At 44.4% G+C, this 18,157-nt stretch overlaps 1 protein-coding gene and 1 long non-coding RNA gene across 9 annotated transcripts in view; one reads left to right on the top strand and one right to left on the bottom strand.

Moving 5' to 3' along the window:
* The window catches only part of Lama3 (laminin, alpha 3), a 249,597-nt gene that overhangs the window by 155,569 nt on the left and 75,871 nt on the right, over positions 1-18,157 (bottom strand). For all 5 annotated transcript variants that reach the window (XR_003952502.1, XR_385977.4, XM_006525685.4 and 2 more), the window contains exons 7-11: positions 15,790-15,905; positions 13,588-13,706; positions 8,189-8,279; positions 7,517-7,648; positions 6,246-6,308 (exon numbers count right to left, since the gene is read on the bottom strand). Coding sequence is in view for 3 of the 5 variants with exons in the window: in XM_006525685.4 (XP_006525748.1) it covers positions 6,246-6,308; positions 7,517-7,648; positions 8,189-8,279; positions 13,588-13,706; positions 15,790-15,905 (521 nt within the window). In the remaining 2 variants the exon portion in view is untranslated. The remainder of the gene's footprint in view (positions 1-6,245; positions 6,309-7,516; positions 7,649-8,188; positions 8,280-13,587; positions 13,707-15,789; positions 15,906-18,157) is intronic.
* Positions 2,183-17,886, top strand: Gm36232. 4 transcript variants are annotated; one of them, XR_877184.2, is made up of 4 exons: positions 4,966-5,817; positions 9,509-9,669; positions 13,097-13,177; positions 17,599-17,886. It is a non-coding gene; the product is annotated as a predicted gene, 36232 (long non-coding RNA). The 4 variants fall into 4 exon arrangements; XR_877185.2 differs by lacking the exons at positions 4,966-5,817; positions 17,599-17,886 and adding an exon at positions 2,183-2,451 and having other exon boundaries at positions 13,097-13,804; XR_386054.3 differs by lacking the exons at positions 13,097-13,177; positions 17,599-17,886 and adding an exon at positions 10,275-11,082 and having other exon boundaries at positions 4,969-5,817.

Here is an 18,157-nt window from a genome sequence, read left to right as displayed (position 1 = left end):
CCCCAGAGCAGGTGGTACAGTCCCACTGTGCTCAACATACATACAGAAACACAGAGAGTAACACTTAGCCTCATGGATGGCAGCCCTAACCTGGAGCATAGGCATTGAGGAACTCAGCCATGAGTTGGTGTGGGTGACCCTCTCAGCAGGGCTGCCCTGGCCTGTGGCTCCTTGCTCTAGTCTTGAAGCTCCAAGATATGCCCCATTTGCTATGACTGGTGGGTCTAGAGTCCCTGGATCCCTGGAGTAGGTTGAAGGGAGGGGCAGCCAGGAGCTCCCACGGGGCCAGTGAGGCATGCTGGTCTGTTTCATGTCACCTGGCCTATGTCTGAATGTTTGCACACTCAGTCTTGCTGGGATAAGGATTGACTGGGAGACATTCCTCCATCCCCAATGAAGGGATATCGCCAATGGTCAGAGGTCAGATCCACAGGCAGCCACAGGCAGTCACAGCTTATGGCTCGCCCCACTCCCTTTCAGAGCACAACACGGATTTGCCCCTCCTCTTTCTCTCAGTGCCCTGGACAGGAAGGGGTTAATAGTCTTTCTATGCTGAGGGTAAGCCACTCAGTCAGAACTCAGACATAAAAGGTAGGTACATCCTCACCTTTCCAGGTCTGAACAGTAATTTAACACTGTTGTCTGAAAAATAATTCTTTTTATAAATCATTATAATACTAATTATGGACAAAGGAAAATGAATCGGCACTCAGAAATGCTAGCTTACTGTAGGTCACAGGGCCAGGAAGACAGTATGTGTGCCCAAGTCTGCCTGATTTAAAAACAAACACACAAAAAATTTATTTTATTATACTAAAAATGCAAACTGAAAACAATTTTGAAAGCAAGTTTCAGGTCTATTCTACATTAAGGTGCATATTCAAATCAGTTGCATACAACAAACATTTGAAATCCTATGTTATATTAACATTTAAATCTATACAGGCTGAAATTCAGCTGAGTCCTTCTACTCACAAAAGAAGGACTCATCGTGTATATTGGAAAATTTCTCTACAAGGGTTAAAACTAGATAATGATCTTAAATTTTCTAGATTCTTCTTCTTCTCCTTTGCCCTAAACCCTTTACCTTTCAGATAAAAAGTGAATGACAACCTTGTAGAATCATTTCTCTAATGTAATAATTAGGAATAAATACAAGAGGAAGTCTGGACAACATTACAGTATTTTCATGACCTCTGACTGTTCACACTTAAATCTGATAGTTGTTTAATTTGACAAAAAGAGCTCTGGGAGTGGGGGTTTAGAACATGGAGTTGACTCTGTAGTGGCAGGCTCCATTCCTTCAGACTCTACCAACTAAGGATTGAAATCATTCAGGAAGCAACTGTGTCTGTAGTGAGGATGTCCAGACTCCATTTTATTATTATTCCCTAAATCACTTGTTCTCAACCTTCCTAATACTTTAATACAACCCTTTAATATAGTTCCTAGTGTTGTGGTGGCCCCAACCATAACATAACTTATTTTCATTAGTACTTCAAATTGTAATTCTTCTACTGTTGTGAATTGTAATATAAATATCTGTGCCTTCCAATGATCTTAGGTGACCCCCATGAAAAGCTGCTTAACCCCCAAAGGGGTCTTGGACCCACAGGTGGAGAACAGCCATCCTAAATGATATAGTGCTAACAACTTAAATAGCATTTGTTTTATATATTTTTAGCAATGTGGTAACATGGAAGGATGTGTATAAGTTACATGAATAATGTGTATTTTATATAAGGCATAAGCATCTGCAGATTTGGGTTATCTGAGAGGAGGGGTTGAAACTCATTCCCTGCAGACACAGAATAATGCCACTTTGGTACACAGATTATCTGGAGCTGAATGCACTGGACAGCAGTTCCAGAAAGGACTGTCCTCCTCCATTTACCTAAAGCAGGCCAGGCCACTTCCCATGAGAAAGGTACCCTCCTGAGCCAAGAAAAGAACAGGCTCAAGGCCAGAGACTGGAAGTTGACTGAAACCAATCCCCACAAACAAATCTGCAGAAGTAGCTCCTGGCTTCCTTTATTTCCTGTGTATTTCCTAACCACTGTCTCACAGTTCCCTGCCCCAGAACAGGCTCCCTGACCTTGTCAGACTGCCACAATCTATTGTTCCTTGTATCTTTTGTTCTCTGCAAGTTTGGGGACCTGGCACTTTCATTGGCTCTCGTTCTTTCTGGAGATGGCTGTGCACACATGGAGATCTACCGTCCTGTTAATCTGCCTCTGCTGGTTTAGCTGAGGTTTAGCCACAGGATCTAGGAGGATAGAACCAAGTCTTTCTTCCTCTACAGAAGGGACCAAATGCACATTCATGACAAGAAAAGCCTGGAGCTGAGACTGGACCAAGTACCACCCTGTCAGCTTCTTACTGGAGTCACATAGGAGACCACGGACACAGCTCTGCAGGCTGAGAAGGTCACACAAAGGGGAACATTTCACTGTGAGTTACAGCCTTGGGGTTAAAATAGGCACTGGAGAATTTGAGGAGATTGGAGTTTCCCTAGCATCCAAATTCAGGGAATTCCAATTATAACTAAAACAGAAAGAAGGAGGAGGAGGAGGAGGAGGAGGAGGAGGAGGAGGAGGAGGAGGAGGAGGAGGAGGAGGAGGAGGAGGAGGAAGAAAATCCCCATCTCTTCGCTAGGTTGAAGTCATTTCCTCTCAGAAGAGTCTCTTGAATCCTTATCTCCTATGAGAGTTTAGAGTTCAGAGCCTCATCCTTCTTTGTCTTGTTTTGGGAACCTGGGAGGCCATCAGTGGTCTGTCTTACTGTTGCATTTATTTTTTATTTATGTGAAGAGGTCAGAGGTAGAGAGTCAGTTCTCTCCTTCTGCCATGTGGGATCCAGATATCAAACTCAAGTCATGAGGCTTGGCAGCAAGTGTCTTCACACACTGAGCCATCTCCAAGCTTCTGCACCCTTAGCACCCTTCCGAATTCACCGCATGCTGGTGCTCCTAGTGATCTTGTCAAACTTCCTACTTTTCAAATTACTTCCCAGTGTTAAGTCCCTTGGTGATGACACAGATCCTCAGGACACAACCCAAAGTCTTCATACTTGTGACAGAGAAGAGCTTTTCAAATATTCCAAGCCACCACAAGTCACACAAACTAGAAAAAGATGCACCCTGCTCGGGATGTTTTCTAGTTAGCTGCTGTGAGATTATCGTCATGAATGCACAGATCAGCGGTGCTTGCTAGTGGTGATAGTGCCCTTCCATGAGGCCTGGTTGTGTGCTGCAAACTCGCATATTTGAATCCATCTGCTCAGATCGTTCTCTCATCCCCTCAGAGTTCCCATGTTCCCCAAACTTCTACCATACTCACAGTCAGCCCAGTGGTCTTCCTGCCATCCCCTTCCTACCTCTCTCCCCATGTGTCTTCTTCATTGCTTCTCTGCTTAGCTAATTGTTCTTTAAACTCCAATACTCATCTCAAATGTCTTCCTCCCTGTCCTGGGGAAGCCAGACTTCCTACCCACCTACATCCACCTTCCCCTTTCCCTTCCCTTCCTTCCTTCTTTCCTCCCAGTCACCCAGCTGCAGGATAGACCTTGCTCTCTTAGCTCTGGGTTCTTCCTGCTCATGGATCTTCCTGCTCTTCTAACTGTCTACCTGTCCACATCTCCTGTGGATTGGGAGCTCCTAGAAGCTCCTGGGAGCAGGGACTGTGCAGTGGGCAGCTCTTCATCAAAGCTGAATGAATGGAGACTGGGCTCCAGAGCTGAGCCTGTAACTCCCTCATACACATCATCCCTCCAGTTCTATTTTATCAGCAGAGCCCCAGGAGGAGCTATCATTATCCATTTGTCTATCTCCAAGCCACGGCTGCAAGGTCTCCAGCCCTTAGTGATAGCCCAGCCCAACTGCCAGGTAAAATGCCCAGCCTGGAGAGGGGTGTCCCCAAGAAAGCATGCACACATCTGCTAGCCCCAGTCCCTGGCCTGACTTAGGACCTTGACAATAGCAAGCAGCTCTTCCTTACAAAATGGATGGGAAATTGTAAACCTTCTCATAATCTCCTTAGGGATTCTCCCCTAGTAATAAAACAGGCCTGGGCCTGTCTGCACTCCAATGAGCTGCTCTACAGAGTCCGCCCAGACTGCCTTGATTTCCCTGATAAATTAGACATGTGGGCTTTGGATGCTTTTGGCTTTCCCTCTTACTGTTCCTTGAACTTGGAGGACCAGAGGTATCTGCACACTTTTGATCCTTGAGCACCCATTCCAAGGAAATAATAGACCTCCCTTGATTGCTTCTAAAGGGATTCCGTAGACAAGTGTCTGACACATCTACCTCCTAGTGATAATGCTCAAGTAAATATAACATGTCTGCCCATCTAGAAACCCTAATAGTATCCAGTTGTGAGGTAAAGAGAAGCCTAAGAAAAGTCAGATCTGCATAGAGTGCCCTGACTGGAGTCTACTCTCCAAAAATGTAGTCATTCCTTAGTACCAACAGGGCACCCCCTCACCCCTCATGGATTTAAAGTCCCTAGATGCTGACGTTCTTCAGCTCAAATGACACAACCTATGTGTGTATTTTCTCTATACACTTTAAATGACAGCAAGAGTATTTATAATACCTAATACTATATATTTCTATAAGGCATCAAAACTAATAACAACAATTCTATATATACATTGTAAGTGCATTCTTATAACATTGGCACGAGATGCTGTGTGTGTAATGTGTATGCATGTTGTGTGGGGGTGGTGCAACTGTGCTACCCTCTGTGTGGAGATCAAAGGAAAACCTCAAGTGTTGGACTTTGCCTTCCACCTGTGTGTTTGTATATACATGTGTAGGGGTGTATGCATGCGTGTGTGGGGGGTATATACATGGGTATATGTGGGGGTGTATGGGTGAGTGTGTGTGTGTATGTGGGGGTGTGTATGGGTGAGTATCCGTGAGTGTGTGTGTGTGTGTGTACGTGTGTGTGTGTGTGTGTGTGTGTGTGTGTGTGTGTACGTGTGTGCGTGTGCCTGCCTTTAAAACAAAGGATCTTAAAGCACATGTCTGGTTAAGAACCACTATAAACTACATGCCCTGCCCACACCTCACCTAGTGTCATGAGCACCAGGCATCAGGCCTTCAGTACCCTTGGGCAAGACACTATCCAGAAGTGGTGGAACATTTAAGGGGCAGGCAGGACATGGTTAAAAGAATTGAGGTCACTGGGATGTGTCCTTAAAGAATAAATTGGACCCCACCTCTTCCTGTTTGTCTCCTAGCTGCCCTGAGGCCCCCCCCATACACTGTGCCCCAACATGCCCAAAGCAACATGGGCCAACAGAGCATGCACTTTCCTCCTTATAAATTGATTTATCTAACATCTTGGTCCAGCAACAGAATGCAAAGCAGTACAATGGAAACATAATTTTGCTTGTTTTGTGTGTGTGGTATGTGTGTGCTTGCATGTGTGCTTGTGTGTGTGTCTTAATATATATATTATTGTTGTTTGAGTTCTGAGTCCCCACCTCTATCCCAGCAAACCCCATAGAAATAGAAGCTCTCAGAATTCTTAGAATTTCTCTTTGTGCACTAATAAGCTTTTAGAAGCCAGATTAGTGTTTTGATAAAAACAGGGAAACTTGTGGAACAAATGATTATTCTGTAGGTGCTGCGCCAAATACTCTGTAACAACTCACTTTTCTACACCAAAAAGATGATTCGTAAACACACCTGCTGCTCTCTGTCCAGGGCACCCGTTTGTGGCTGCAGTGCTCCCCAGCCTTCTACAGGACAAACTGTAGAAGTAGCTTTCCCCAAGGTACTAAGGTCACTGCCTCCCTGGCTTCAACTAGGTGAGTCTTGCTACATCTCCTGAAATCGTCCAGTGGTGTGTAGCCCAGGTACATTAGGCCTGGCTAATGTACCTGTGCCGCGGCTCCCCCCAAGCCCTTCTCTCCTGTTCCCTGTTCCTCCCTGGGATTACTTCCCAGACAGAACTCACACTCAAGTTCCTGTGGGGGGAACAGGGGGCCAGCATGACAGGCTACTATGAAAGGTTTTTGAGCAAACTAGTAATCTATAATCCAGACTCTATCCAACGTCCTTGAATTGGGTAGTGCCCTTTCAAAAGATAGAGTACAATCAAGAATGGCCAGGAGACACCTGCAAAAGCCCCACACAACTCCAGAACTTCACCTGGACTTGGCAGTGTGCTCAGATACCAGACAGGGAATGGAACATAATATTTTCATCGACATTAAATCAAAACGGCGCTACTTGCCTTTTATATTGCCAGCCACTGGATCTTCTGGACTTGGAGTGTAGTTGGGAAAGACTGGAATTCCTGCAAAGTAATTTATTTTAAAACACAAAGGAAGGTTAAGGAAATTGTAGCATGAACCACTTAGTTACACTGAGCAGGGACAAGGGCCTCCTCCCTCAGTGAAATCCAGCATGTAGAGACTGACTCAGGGAACGGTCCTGGAGCTCTCTGTGGCCAACATGCCTTCTGGTTGAAGCCAGGCTGCTTTGTAGAGTAGCAAACAGAGATGGCTGAAGTTTTGTGCTTACAATCACTAAGTCACTCATAACAGTTATGTGCAAAGAGTAGCTAGCGATGCCTAAACACAAATAAAATTTAGATTTTTTAAACATAAGTTTTACTGCTTTTTTTTAATTAAAATTGAGAGTAGTTTTTTAAAAATGTCTTTTTTACTAAGTTTTTCTCCTGAATTTTTGCTTATTCCATTGAAAAAAGTGAAGTGCCTTCTTATTTTTTCCACTAAACTAGCATGGACAATTTCTGCTCTGCTCCACTCCCATAGTCACAGTCATGTCATTGGCTTAAGACATTGTTTCCAGTAAATATATTTGATTATCCAAAGTAGGACCATCTCCACAGGGAAAATGGCTGCTATTTAAATCACTACTCTAGAACTTCAGGTATGTACTGCAGCATAGAGCCCAGGACAGGTCCCAGGTCCCCATTCTTCCAAGACAGAATGTATCACACTTCTTCTGAGATAGACTATTTATATGCACCTATCACATATGCATATACATATACATGCCTCATGAAGATGTTAAAATGTTCACTCAGATCTTTACAGTGGGGGCGGAGGGAGGAAGTGAAGGCCCTGACACCTTGCCCTCTGATATACCAGAAAAAAGGAAATACTCCTTGTCCCCCAAACCCCCATAGTATGACATGCTAGGTCCGTTAAGTCATGCTCATGGATTGCTATCAAGATGAATTTCCTAGCATCTGAGACCTTTGACCTATTAAAATGGCAATGTTTGTGGTACAACACCAAGATAAACACAATTCTAAAATACGTCTTACCAACTTAGAGAAATGCTTTCATGTAAATATAACCTACACCCTCGGGGCAGTACACACAGCCCGTCATACTCACAAAATCAACATGGGACTTATGGATGCATCTATGCATCAGTCTCTAGCCCCTCATAACCTCCATGCCCCCCACTATTCATACCCAGAGGCTACCTATGGGGCACATAGGAGGACTCTCTTCTACACTGGATACTTACTCAAGCAAAATGGAAAATTATAGTACCCATCTGCACACGTCTCACAGTAGTCTCCGGAGAAATTTGGCTTACAATGGCAGTGGCCTGAGCCCTGGTCACAGTCATCTGCGCGTTCTGGGTCACAGCTGCAAGCTAAGAGGAAACACCAAAAAACCAGTTCTTCACTGTACTTCCAAAAGCAGACTTTCCCCTAAACTTCTTAGCATTGCCCATTGGCTCAGGCTATCTCTCGTGCGTAGTAAGCTATAGCTAAACACTATGAATATTATTAATTCTTTGTGGACTTAATACTATACTGTTTTGATTCTAATTATGACAAAGTTGGAATTATTGGAGATCATAGAAACACATCAAACCAGTAGAAAATGAAAGAAGCAATATTAATTGCAGATTTAATAGTGATCGACCCAATGAATTAAGTGCTTGCCTAGATACATTTGATAGTGTTTCACCTATAATTATGAAATAATATTTATTATCATTATCATTTACATACAAGCATTCTGGGGCTCAGAGAAAACATTGAGCTGTCTGAGTTGAGACAACTAGGGAGAAGCAGAGCCAACACCAGGTAGGCAAGGGAACCAAGACCGTCAGCTGGTCCCAAGCCTATGACGCCCTCAGGGTGGTACACACAGCCTGTCATGCTCACAAAATTGACATGAAACTTACGGATGCATCCATGCAGTGCATCCACCGGAACTCCATGGGGCCGGAAGTAACCCTTCGCACACTTTTCACAGTTCACGCCTGCAGTGTTGTGCTATTGAAGGAAAAAAAAAAACTTAGAAAGAAGAGTACCAGAGAAGCTCTTTATTCTGTGATAATCTGCCACAGAAATAATTCTGTCATATAAAATATCACAGGACCCAAAATGTGTCACAGGACACTGAGTTCGCCTTGGCTCTGAAGTCCCCACCACACACAAGGGAAAGAGAAACAAGGAAAGGTTCAATAAATGAGCAGGCCTGGCTTTTCCCTCTCCCAACAAAAACTGCTTCAATGGACTTGGCATCTGACTAAGGAAAAAAACAAAAACAAAAACCCTCCATGTCCCCATAGCTTCAGGCCAGCTCCTATAGCTTTGCTCAGAGGAACCAATGACTGGATAACTACCACTCAAGAACGAGACGGTACATGCGAGTTTAGAGTTTTTCTAATTTTGGAAGGAAGGCATATAGAGATCTCTGTCTGTAGTCATTCTGATTTTATCTGTGTCTTTGTTGTGAAACTATTCCCAGGGCATTTCTATCGTGTGAGTGGACAGTGGGCACGAGGTGCAGGCGTAAGCGTATGCAGAGCTCAGTTCAGCGTCAGGTGGCTTTTCCTAGTCCATGGCTAATTAACCTTTATAATTGCCACAAAATCAATTACCCAGCACACATCATCAGTTTCCAAGAAATACAAGCCATGGGTCTGTCTCCCTCCAACGTGGGAAAGCACTGGCAGAGTACTGCAAACGGAAGGGTAGGCCAAAGCAAGTCAAACAAGAACAAATCCAATGCGGTCACCACAGAACCTGCACAGAAACACGGGAGAGCAAAGGCCGCATCTGTGCCCTTCCCCTGCAGGGCTTTATTAATCTCAGACCCTTGGTTTTTACCACTCCTGTCCTGTGGGCTAAAAACCTGAATCCACTTTAACGCTGAGGTCAAAACCATGCTATGCTGACCACCTCTCTAGCTTAACATTCACATCAGAACCTTGTGGGCAAATAAGCAGCAGCTGGAGCCCACCCAGTCTTCCACCCAAATGCCGATTAGCCTTCCTCTCCACTGCTTGCTGTGAGGACCTCCCGCTAACCTCTGCTTGCAATCCAATGGATTAGGTCATGAGACGTGTTCTCTGTGGGCAGCTTTGGCTCTCTACCTCAGTTCATGCTTAGCAGTGAAACACCAAGAGACAGCAACACACTGCAGATAGAACAATGATGGTTTTCTAGGACCTCCACAGTCTGAGGGCAGCTCACACTATTGCGTTTATGGACAACAGGTTCCTGGCTGGACTGACTACAAGCAAGTCAAGACACAAGAGTCAAGATGGCTTCTCAGGTTTATAGCCGAGGTCTGTAGGAAGCAGCTCTGCTGGGAGGATTGGGGGTTGAAGCTGTGCTTGCAATGGCTTAACATCGGAGGATTCCCCCCAGACTCCAGGTGAGTGAGCGCAATGGCATCCGCTGCATGGTACACATATAGGGGTTAGAGGACAGCCTTCCAGAGTTGGGTCTTCCCTTCTACTGTGAACTCCAGGGATTAAACTCAGGTCCTCAAGCTTGAGTTACAAGTGCCTTTATCCATTAAGACAGCACCTGCCTTTTTCATGTGGGTTTTACAGCTCCAATCCAAGCCCTCATGCCTGCCCAGCAAATACTGCAGTTGTGCCACCTCCCTGGGCCCAGGGAGACAGTCTATGGAGTGCTCACCTAGAAGCCAGGCTCTGCTCTGAGTGTCTGCCATCTGCATTCCTCCAGAGAGCTCTTCCAGTGAACACTAACTCTGTCCCTTGCACTGTTTCCTGACTGTACCCTATTATCTTCCATGTCTGTACCCTATTATCTTCCATGTCTGTGAATAACAAGCACATGCAGAGGTCCATTGTTTGGCCACCCTGCCCTTGTAAGGAAATGAATTTTCCTTACAAGAGTTCCACATGAACTAGACTTTGGTGTCTTTCTGGAATGATCTGATTCCTCTCCCAGCTCCCTTCTCCTCCAGCTACCCTGGAATCTTGCTCCTTACCATGGCCTTTTGTCTGTCAGTTATTCCAGTGCCCTCAACGGATGCCCCACTCATCCCCTTACTTCCTTGAGACCTCTACTCAAATGCTGCATCTCAGGAAACTGGCCACCTTACTTTGACTATCTCACAACCTAACCCAATAATTAAAATGGAAAACCCAAGGAATAAAACAATTGCACACCAATGGTGACCATGTCTGCTCTGGGAGCCGACTCCTCTTCAGGATAAGAATCTAAATTTAGGCTTAAATACAACGGTCAGTGTATAGAGGGAAGGAAGGGGTGGTGACTTTGAGAAGTGATTAGCACAAAGGCTTGCCTTTTATGTGTGGATTAAAGGCAATAGAAAGGAGACTTTGCAGAATCTGGCCCTTTTAGCTTTCTGCCTTCCACATAGAGATGGAGCCTCACCAGACAACTCAACCTACTAGCATCATGGTCTTAGACTTTACAGTCTCAGAAAGTAAGTTTCTTCTTTCTGAGCTACCCAGTTTTGGGTATTTTGTTACAGTGGTACAAACTGACTATGTGAAGGTCTCTAGGGATAGCCTCTTGTGTGCTCTGAGATGACAGCAGGTAATTCATCATATTTCACTTGTGGGTACTCAACAAAAACGGGGGAAGCAGCCAATTCCTGCATTTTGGGAAGACAGGATTTTCTGTAAGGTATGAGTTCTGACTGGCCTTGTAGTCCCTTCTCTTCCTTTATCAGGGAAGACTCTAACATTCTTGTGTACGTGGCATAAGATACACAGCTAAATTTTTCCCCAAGAGAAGAACCAACTGTTGCAAAACAAGTTATAAAATGTCCATCATTTTTTTTTGTCATAAATGGCATGACATTTAAAATCAAATTGTAACATTCCCATGAACTGGCGTAAGTTGTGTTAGTTTCTGTCAGACTAATCCCTGTGCCAAATCCATTCCCAACTACAGATTTACAACAGTTTTACCCCTCAGAAGATGGGTCTCCCCATATTTACACATTTCTAATTATCCAATCTCGTTTGTTCTCCACCAATAAGCTTAGAATCTGCCTCCATCTTCACAAAAGTCCTAAAATTGCACTGAAGTCATAGGCTGGCTCGGGAAATTAAAATACTTATAATATCAAGTCTGAAAACATGCTATGCTCAGCACAGGTCATTTAATAAATTTTAATAAAGTGTTAGGAATTGACTCCAGTCCCACAATCGACTCCTTCCACTGCCTCTCAGGGATGGCTACATGACCCTCCCACATTGAGGGTCACGTGCCCTGCCAGGTATGTGTGTTTTCTGTTTGCTTCCTTCTCAAGTCCTTTGGAATTGCTGGTCTTTTCAAACAACAGTCCTTCCTCATTTCATTTTATAATGGATTCTGGATCGAGAGTGCACTTTGCTTTTTAAATATCTTTTCTGTGTGTTGTAGGATTTGGGGTAGAACAGAATCATAGGTTCTGATTCTGGATCCATCTCTTTGTGTGAAACAGAGGCAGTTCGGGAATAGGAGACCAACATTTATTAACCTCACCATGTATGTGAACAACTAGGGACCAAGCTTAAGACTTACTCAGAAAGTCCGGTCTTCAGAGGGGAGGTTCAACTTCATTTTGGTTAACAAGAGACAGAATTGCTCTAAGCAGCATCCCAATAGCCATCAGAGCTACACTGTCGCTATCAGTGGGACCACAAGGAACAAGTCAAGAAGAAGCTGGCTCCGGCAAGTTGTTCTTGAAGCCTTGCCTTTCTCTCTTCTGCTCAGTATTGTTATGGAAATTTCTAGTGTCCCAGTGAACAGCCATACAAGCCCCACCTATAGATTATTGTTCCCAGCAGCAATCACCTTCCACTGAATACTGAAGCATAGATTTAATTACCTGGACTTTAATATATGCTTATGATTTTTGTTCTTTAGTTACATGGTATATTTGATATGTACAAAACTCTTAATACATTCATCAAGTTCAGACAGATACACACAAATAAGACATTCAATTCTGGGGGGATACCCAGGGGCCCCTCCCTCTCAGAGAAGAAGGGGAGGGGCATGGGAAGGGAGTCTATGAGGGGGAGACCCTGGAGGGGGCAGCAATTGGGATGTAATAAATAAATAGAAACTCAGGTCCTCATCTCAGTATAGAACAACACATGACCTCGGAATATTCCCACATCCCTTCACAGCCCTCCCACCACCACCTCCTAAGAGCCAATCACATGCTGGGTTTTCTCTATTAACTCATCTGGTATTTCAGAATTCTATGCCAATGGCTGTGAGGCAACACCAGCCTTTTGTACAATCCACATGCTTGTAAGATTCTCAGTGCTATAACACAGCATCAATCCAAGGCCCCTTTGCTCCTTAGTATTCTCAAACAAGCAAGGTCTTGTCCCTCCATCTTACTACTGATGGTCAAGGCTACTTCCACTTTGAGCTTTGTTCACATTATCTGCTCTAAATGATTGAAAACAAGCATTTCTATTTCTTGTAGATAAACTGCAAGTGGGATTTACCACAGTGTAGGAAGGGGCACATTTCGCTGCATTTTACAAACCGTTGGGCCTTTGCCAGAGCCATGGTATACCATGTTGCATTGCTATGGACAGTGGATGGTGTGCATAGTTGTTCGACGTCTCACGCTTTTTAATGACTGCCATCGGGGTGAAAGGTGGAGATGCACCTCCGTGGTTTTCGTTGTCATTGCCCTCCTGACTGAAGCATACTTGGCCGGCTTCATGTACTTACGTTTTTAAGAGTCTGTTTCAGTGTTGTGCGTAACTGGGTGTTGCCTGCAGTCTTTATTCATTGTGGTTACTAACCACCTGATAGACTTACATGTGTGAACACTCTCTCCCTGTCTGCAGCTTGCCCACCTGATAGACTGACATGTGTGAATACTCCCTCCCTGTCTGCAGCTTGCCCAGTTGCCTTCTTCAGTGTCTCCGGTGAGCAGAAGTTTTGACTTTCAATGAGATCTGATTTCTTCATCTTTCGTGATTATAGCTTCCATGAGGATCATTCCCTCAGCTTCTGAATCTCACAGGGATTCTGGGGTTTCTTCTAAACCATTTATAGCTCTAGCTTTAGGTGGGTCCATGTTTAATAACAGACCAATTTTATCTATCTGAGTGGGGATTAAGGCTTAAGTTCCCCACATAAACTCTAGCTGTTTTAGGACCACTTACGAAAAGCCTTATACAAGTGGAATAAGAAGACCTTACAGTTGGTTTGGTTTTGTACTTTCAAGTTCACCCCTTCACGTTAAGTGTAGGACTGGTTTGCCCACATGAATCTATTTGGACATGGGCTTTAAGGCCAACACCAAGGTTGGTGTCTACTTGAAGAGGTGACTCACCTGACAGTTGATGCAGACCCCTCCACCTGCGTAGACGCCTTTGCTGTTCAAGCTCGCCTGCTGGTGCTCCACGTCTGGGTCATAGTAGCAGTCCACAGCATGCCCATGGCAGTTGCAGGCTGGAACAAAGCACTCTTGGTCAAACCGCCATGCAACATTTAGTGATCTCCCAGACAGGATCTCTGCTGTGGCCTACAATAAAGTCTATTCTGAAACACTGGGGATACTCTGTGGAAAATTACAGGGATTTTTTTTTACACTAAGGCTATTATTATATAATATTATATACTTTATAGTTCCTTTTGTTTGGTAGTAAGTGAAAGGTTTCTCTTTTTTAAAAAGATATATAATTATAACAATGGTGACTCCAACACCAGTCAGCCATGTACACGGACTACTGCCACTGCTGGTTTTCCTACAAACTGTTTGTTGTCCAGCTCTTTATATATCATGAGATACATTTATGTGAATTGTCCTATTTAATCTACTCTCTAAGGTAGGTGCCACTCTCCCCATACCACAGATAGGAAAACTGAGGTGGAGAGAGGTTACAAGATGATCCGTAGCGACAAGCACATAAACAAGAAGAGCCAGAAGTCAGGCTTTTGATTCCAAATTCTACACTCTCAGCCAATGGTCTAAACTTTTAATTTCAGGACTATGTAGAATGGAAAAAAAAAGGAATTAGGTTAATATCTAATTACAGATAAGTAACAATTCATTTGGCTGACTATATATCCTATGAAGATGGGCTTGTATGTGTTTGTGATAGAACTTGGTCCTAGGCACACAGTGGCCCTCAACCAACCTTTACTGTAGTCCTTGAATTCCTATAAATGATATTAAATGCCACCAAGAGTGAAAGCAAAGAATTCACAGTGATTGGGGAAGAATGTCAAAAATATCTAAACCATCAGTCAAAAAAGATCAGGACATAAAATTAGCCTTGACTAGTCACAGCATGCCTCGCACAGCCACTAAGCTATGTGATTAAAACGTTAGTGAGAGCTCAGTGTATGGTCGGAACATGTATGTTTCTCAGAACTCAGTTATCTAGGTGAAGATGTAAGGAGGGGCCTTCCCTCCTAAGTTGCTTGTGTTGGTGTTTGAATCACAGTAACACATGAAGAAACTAACGCATGTTACAGTAACATGTCCTGGTGTTTGCTTGTCAAAACCACCACCTCCTAACATCCTGCTACACTGTTAAAACTTTCTACCTCTGCTGTTAAAATCAGATCTTGTTTGTCTCTCTCCCCTTCCATGTGATTTAATCCATGACAGTGTCCTACTATGTGTCAGGTTTAACCATCACTCTCCTCTCTTCTCAAGACAGCTGCAGCCCATCTGCTGCCACACCCTAAGAAACGGCCAAGGTGGCTGCGTGGCACTTAAGACTTCTGGGTGTATGGCTCAAAGGCAGAGCGTTTTCTTAGTATACAGGAAGGACCAACCTGTTAAAACACTCAGCCCTAGCCAAACAGGAAAGTACCTGCGCGTTACTAATCAGTCTTGTCTCTTCTTATAACTGAATTCAGGATCCGTCTCCCTTAGGCTTGATATTTTCCCTGTGTCCAGTTCCCTCTCATCAATGATTACATTTTCTATAGCTGAGCTGCCTGCAGTCTACAGATATCAAGTACAGAGTCACAGAAATAAACAGTTTGTGTTTCAGACTGTGTGTCCTGTTGGCAGTGCAGCAAAAGTGCAGCCTGCCTCTCCAAGCGCTTGGTGCCAGCCCAAGAGTCGTCTGGATTCCTGATGGTGATGAGATCAGCGAATGATTCTTAGGTTCTTGTTAACCCCTGGTTTACCTAATAAAGGCTCTCAAGTGCAAACATGGCAGTGCTGGCCAGTTATCACAATCCGCTGTCATCACAACACTATTTATTATTAGTTGCTGTTCATCTTTTACTGTGCCCAATCTATAAATTCAACATTCTCATAACCGTGTATATAGGAAAGCACATAGCCCACCCGAAGGTGGCCACTATCCCTAACCTCAGCATCCACTGGAAGTCTGAAACACATAAGTAGGGGGGAGGGGGGACACCTTATACCAAACAGAACTGAGTCACTAAAGCTGACTCGATCCGGTTCTCTTTGTGACCTGAGGACACACTTGCCATCAGTCCTTAGGTAGAGAGGAGAGGGCTCCTCTCCTCTGAACACAGAACTTGTTGGCTTCACACCAGCACCCACCTTCACACTCATTGTGCTGCTCCTGACCAGCAGGCTGCCAGCGCCTCTGATTGTAACCTGCACAGCAGCGGTTACACGTGTCTCCACAGGTATGGTGCTGGCATTCGCATCGGAACCTGAGCATAAAGGCAAAGCATATTTTGGTCACTGAAAAGTTGTGGTGGTGTGATATGGTATGGTATGGTATGGTATGGTATGGTATGGTATGGTATGGTGGTGGTGTGTGTAGTGGTATCATGGTATGGTGGTGTGGTGGTGTGTATAGTGGTATTGTGGTGTGGTATAGTGGTGTGGTATGGTGGTATGGTATGGTGATGTGGTGTGGTGGTATAGTATGGTGGTGTGGTATGGTGGTATAGTGGTGTGGTAGTGGTATGGTATGGTATCATATGGTAGTGTGGTGGTGTGTATACTGGTGTTATGATGTGGTGTGGTATAGTAGTGTGGTATAGTAGTGTGGTATGGTGGTGTGGTATGGTGATGTGGTATGGTGGTGTGGTGTGGTATGGTGGTGTGGTATGGTGGTGTGGTATGGTGGTATAGTGGTATGGTAGTGGTATAGTATGGTATGGTATGGTAGTGGTGTATATAGTGGTATTATGGTATGGTGGTGTGGTGGTATGTGTACTGGTGTTATGATGTGGTAGTGTGGTATGGTGAGGTGGTGTGGTGAGGTGGTGTGGTATGGTGGTGTGGTGTGGTGGTATGGTGGTGTGGTAGTGCTGTGGTATGGTATGGTAGTGCTGTGGTGTGATGGTGGTCATTGTCTGGTGGTGTGGTGGTGGTATAACATCAAACTCAGAGAAATCCTCCTGCCTTAGTTTGAAAAGTAGTTTGACTTGGTTTGATTTAGATGTTTTGTTTGTGGGAGATTGGTTCTCATTGATCCCAGACAGACCTTGAACTGACTACGTGGCTGAGGAAGACCTTGAAGTTGTATTATCCTGCTTCTATCTCCCAAGTGCTGGGGTTCCCTGGTTTATGGGTTCTGAGTTTATGTGGTACTAGAGTTCAAACCCAGAGATTTATGATTGTTCTATGCGTACTCTACCAGCTGAGCTACATCCCCAGAGCCAGTGTAAAGTTTTTATTTGGATCAGTTCTTCCTGCTAGTCTAGCATGCACAAGGTCATGAGATCAATCCCCAGCATCAAAATCAAAACCAACAACCCCATGATATATGACACATACACAATTGTGGAGTCATCTGGAACACAGTCTCCGAGCAAGTACCAGAACAAGGCAATTTGTATACATTCTGTCAGCCCCTTTCCGTTGTCTCCATTACCCAGATGGTAAAACTAAGATGCACAGAGAGTAACATACTTGCCAAAGGTCAAGTGGCAATAACAGAGAGCCAACCCTTATGTGCCAGTTCTTTCTCCCAGACCACATTATGTTACAATAACTAAACAACACCTGGTATGGTGGCTTACACCTATTATCACCCCACCAGAGAGGCTGAAAGATATACAGGACCCAGGCTAGCCTGGGCTACAGAAAGAGCCTACCAATACACAATAGGTATAAATGAGTAAGAAATAAAAACAAGTGGGCAAGCAGGTACTACGTTTCCCGGGGTGCATTGAGCGTCACTTCTTCATCAAAACGTGCAGTGATCCTGGAAAAAGAACTTCTAAGGTTTTGAACTCTCAGCCTATCCTCCAGCCCAGAGATGACAATGAGACAACTAGAAGCTCTCTGAGGACCAGGCTGCCCCAGGCTGCCCCAGCTCTATTGCAAGGCACATAGCTGGGATTGTTTGTCAAGGCAAAGGTGTTAATAATTACAATCTCATATCTATCTCAGCCCTTGGCCTTGGAATGGAATGCCACACTCATCTATGTTTGAAGGAAGACTCAAAACCATGTGGAACAGGCTACTGGATGGGCCTCTCTGGACCCCTACAACCTCTCTGTGAGAGGCAGCAGGAGGGTGGCATGACAGAAGAGTTACACTTCAAATAGAAGGTACCGTCCTTCTCCCTGCTCTACTGACTGCAAAGGCGCTGACATGGATTTAACTGGCATGGCATGATAGCTGGAGACTGTTAACATAATTTCAAAGAGGTGACAGTCTTTCTCTAATCCCAAATTATTGAGGCAGAGACTATATTCTTATGTTATGATTACAACATATAGCTGAGCAATTATTAATCTATTCTAAACCTCTAATCCATTCTGACTAACTCCCAGAAAAAATCCCCATAATACTAGCATTTTAATATTTGTTTTAGCTCTCTCTGCCTCAGATGTTTTTCCCATGGTGACTTCTTAGGACCTCCCCTCCCCTCCCCTCCCCTCCCCTCCCCTCTCCTCCTCTCCCCTCTTTTCTCCTCTTTTCTCCTCTCCCTCCCTCTTCCCTGACT

Source organism: Mus musculus, chromosome 18 (assembly GCF_000001635.26).
Source record: "Mus musculus strain C57BL/6J chromosome 18, GRCm38.p6 C57BL/6J".
Taxonomy (NCBI): domain Eukaryota; kingdom Metazoa; phylum Chordata; class Mammalia; order Rodentia; family Muridae; genus Mus; species Mus musculus.
The sequence above is the reverse complement of the archived record's forward strand: the minus strand, read 5'-3'. Positions and strand labels throughout refer to the sequence as shown.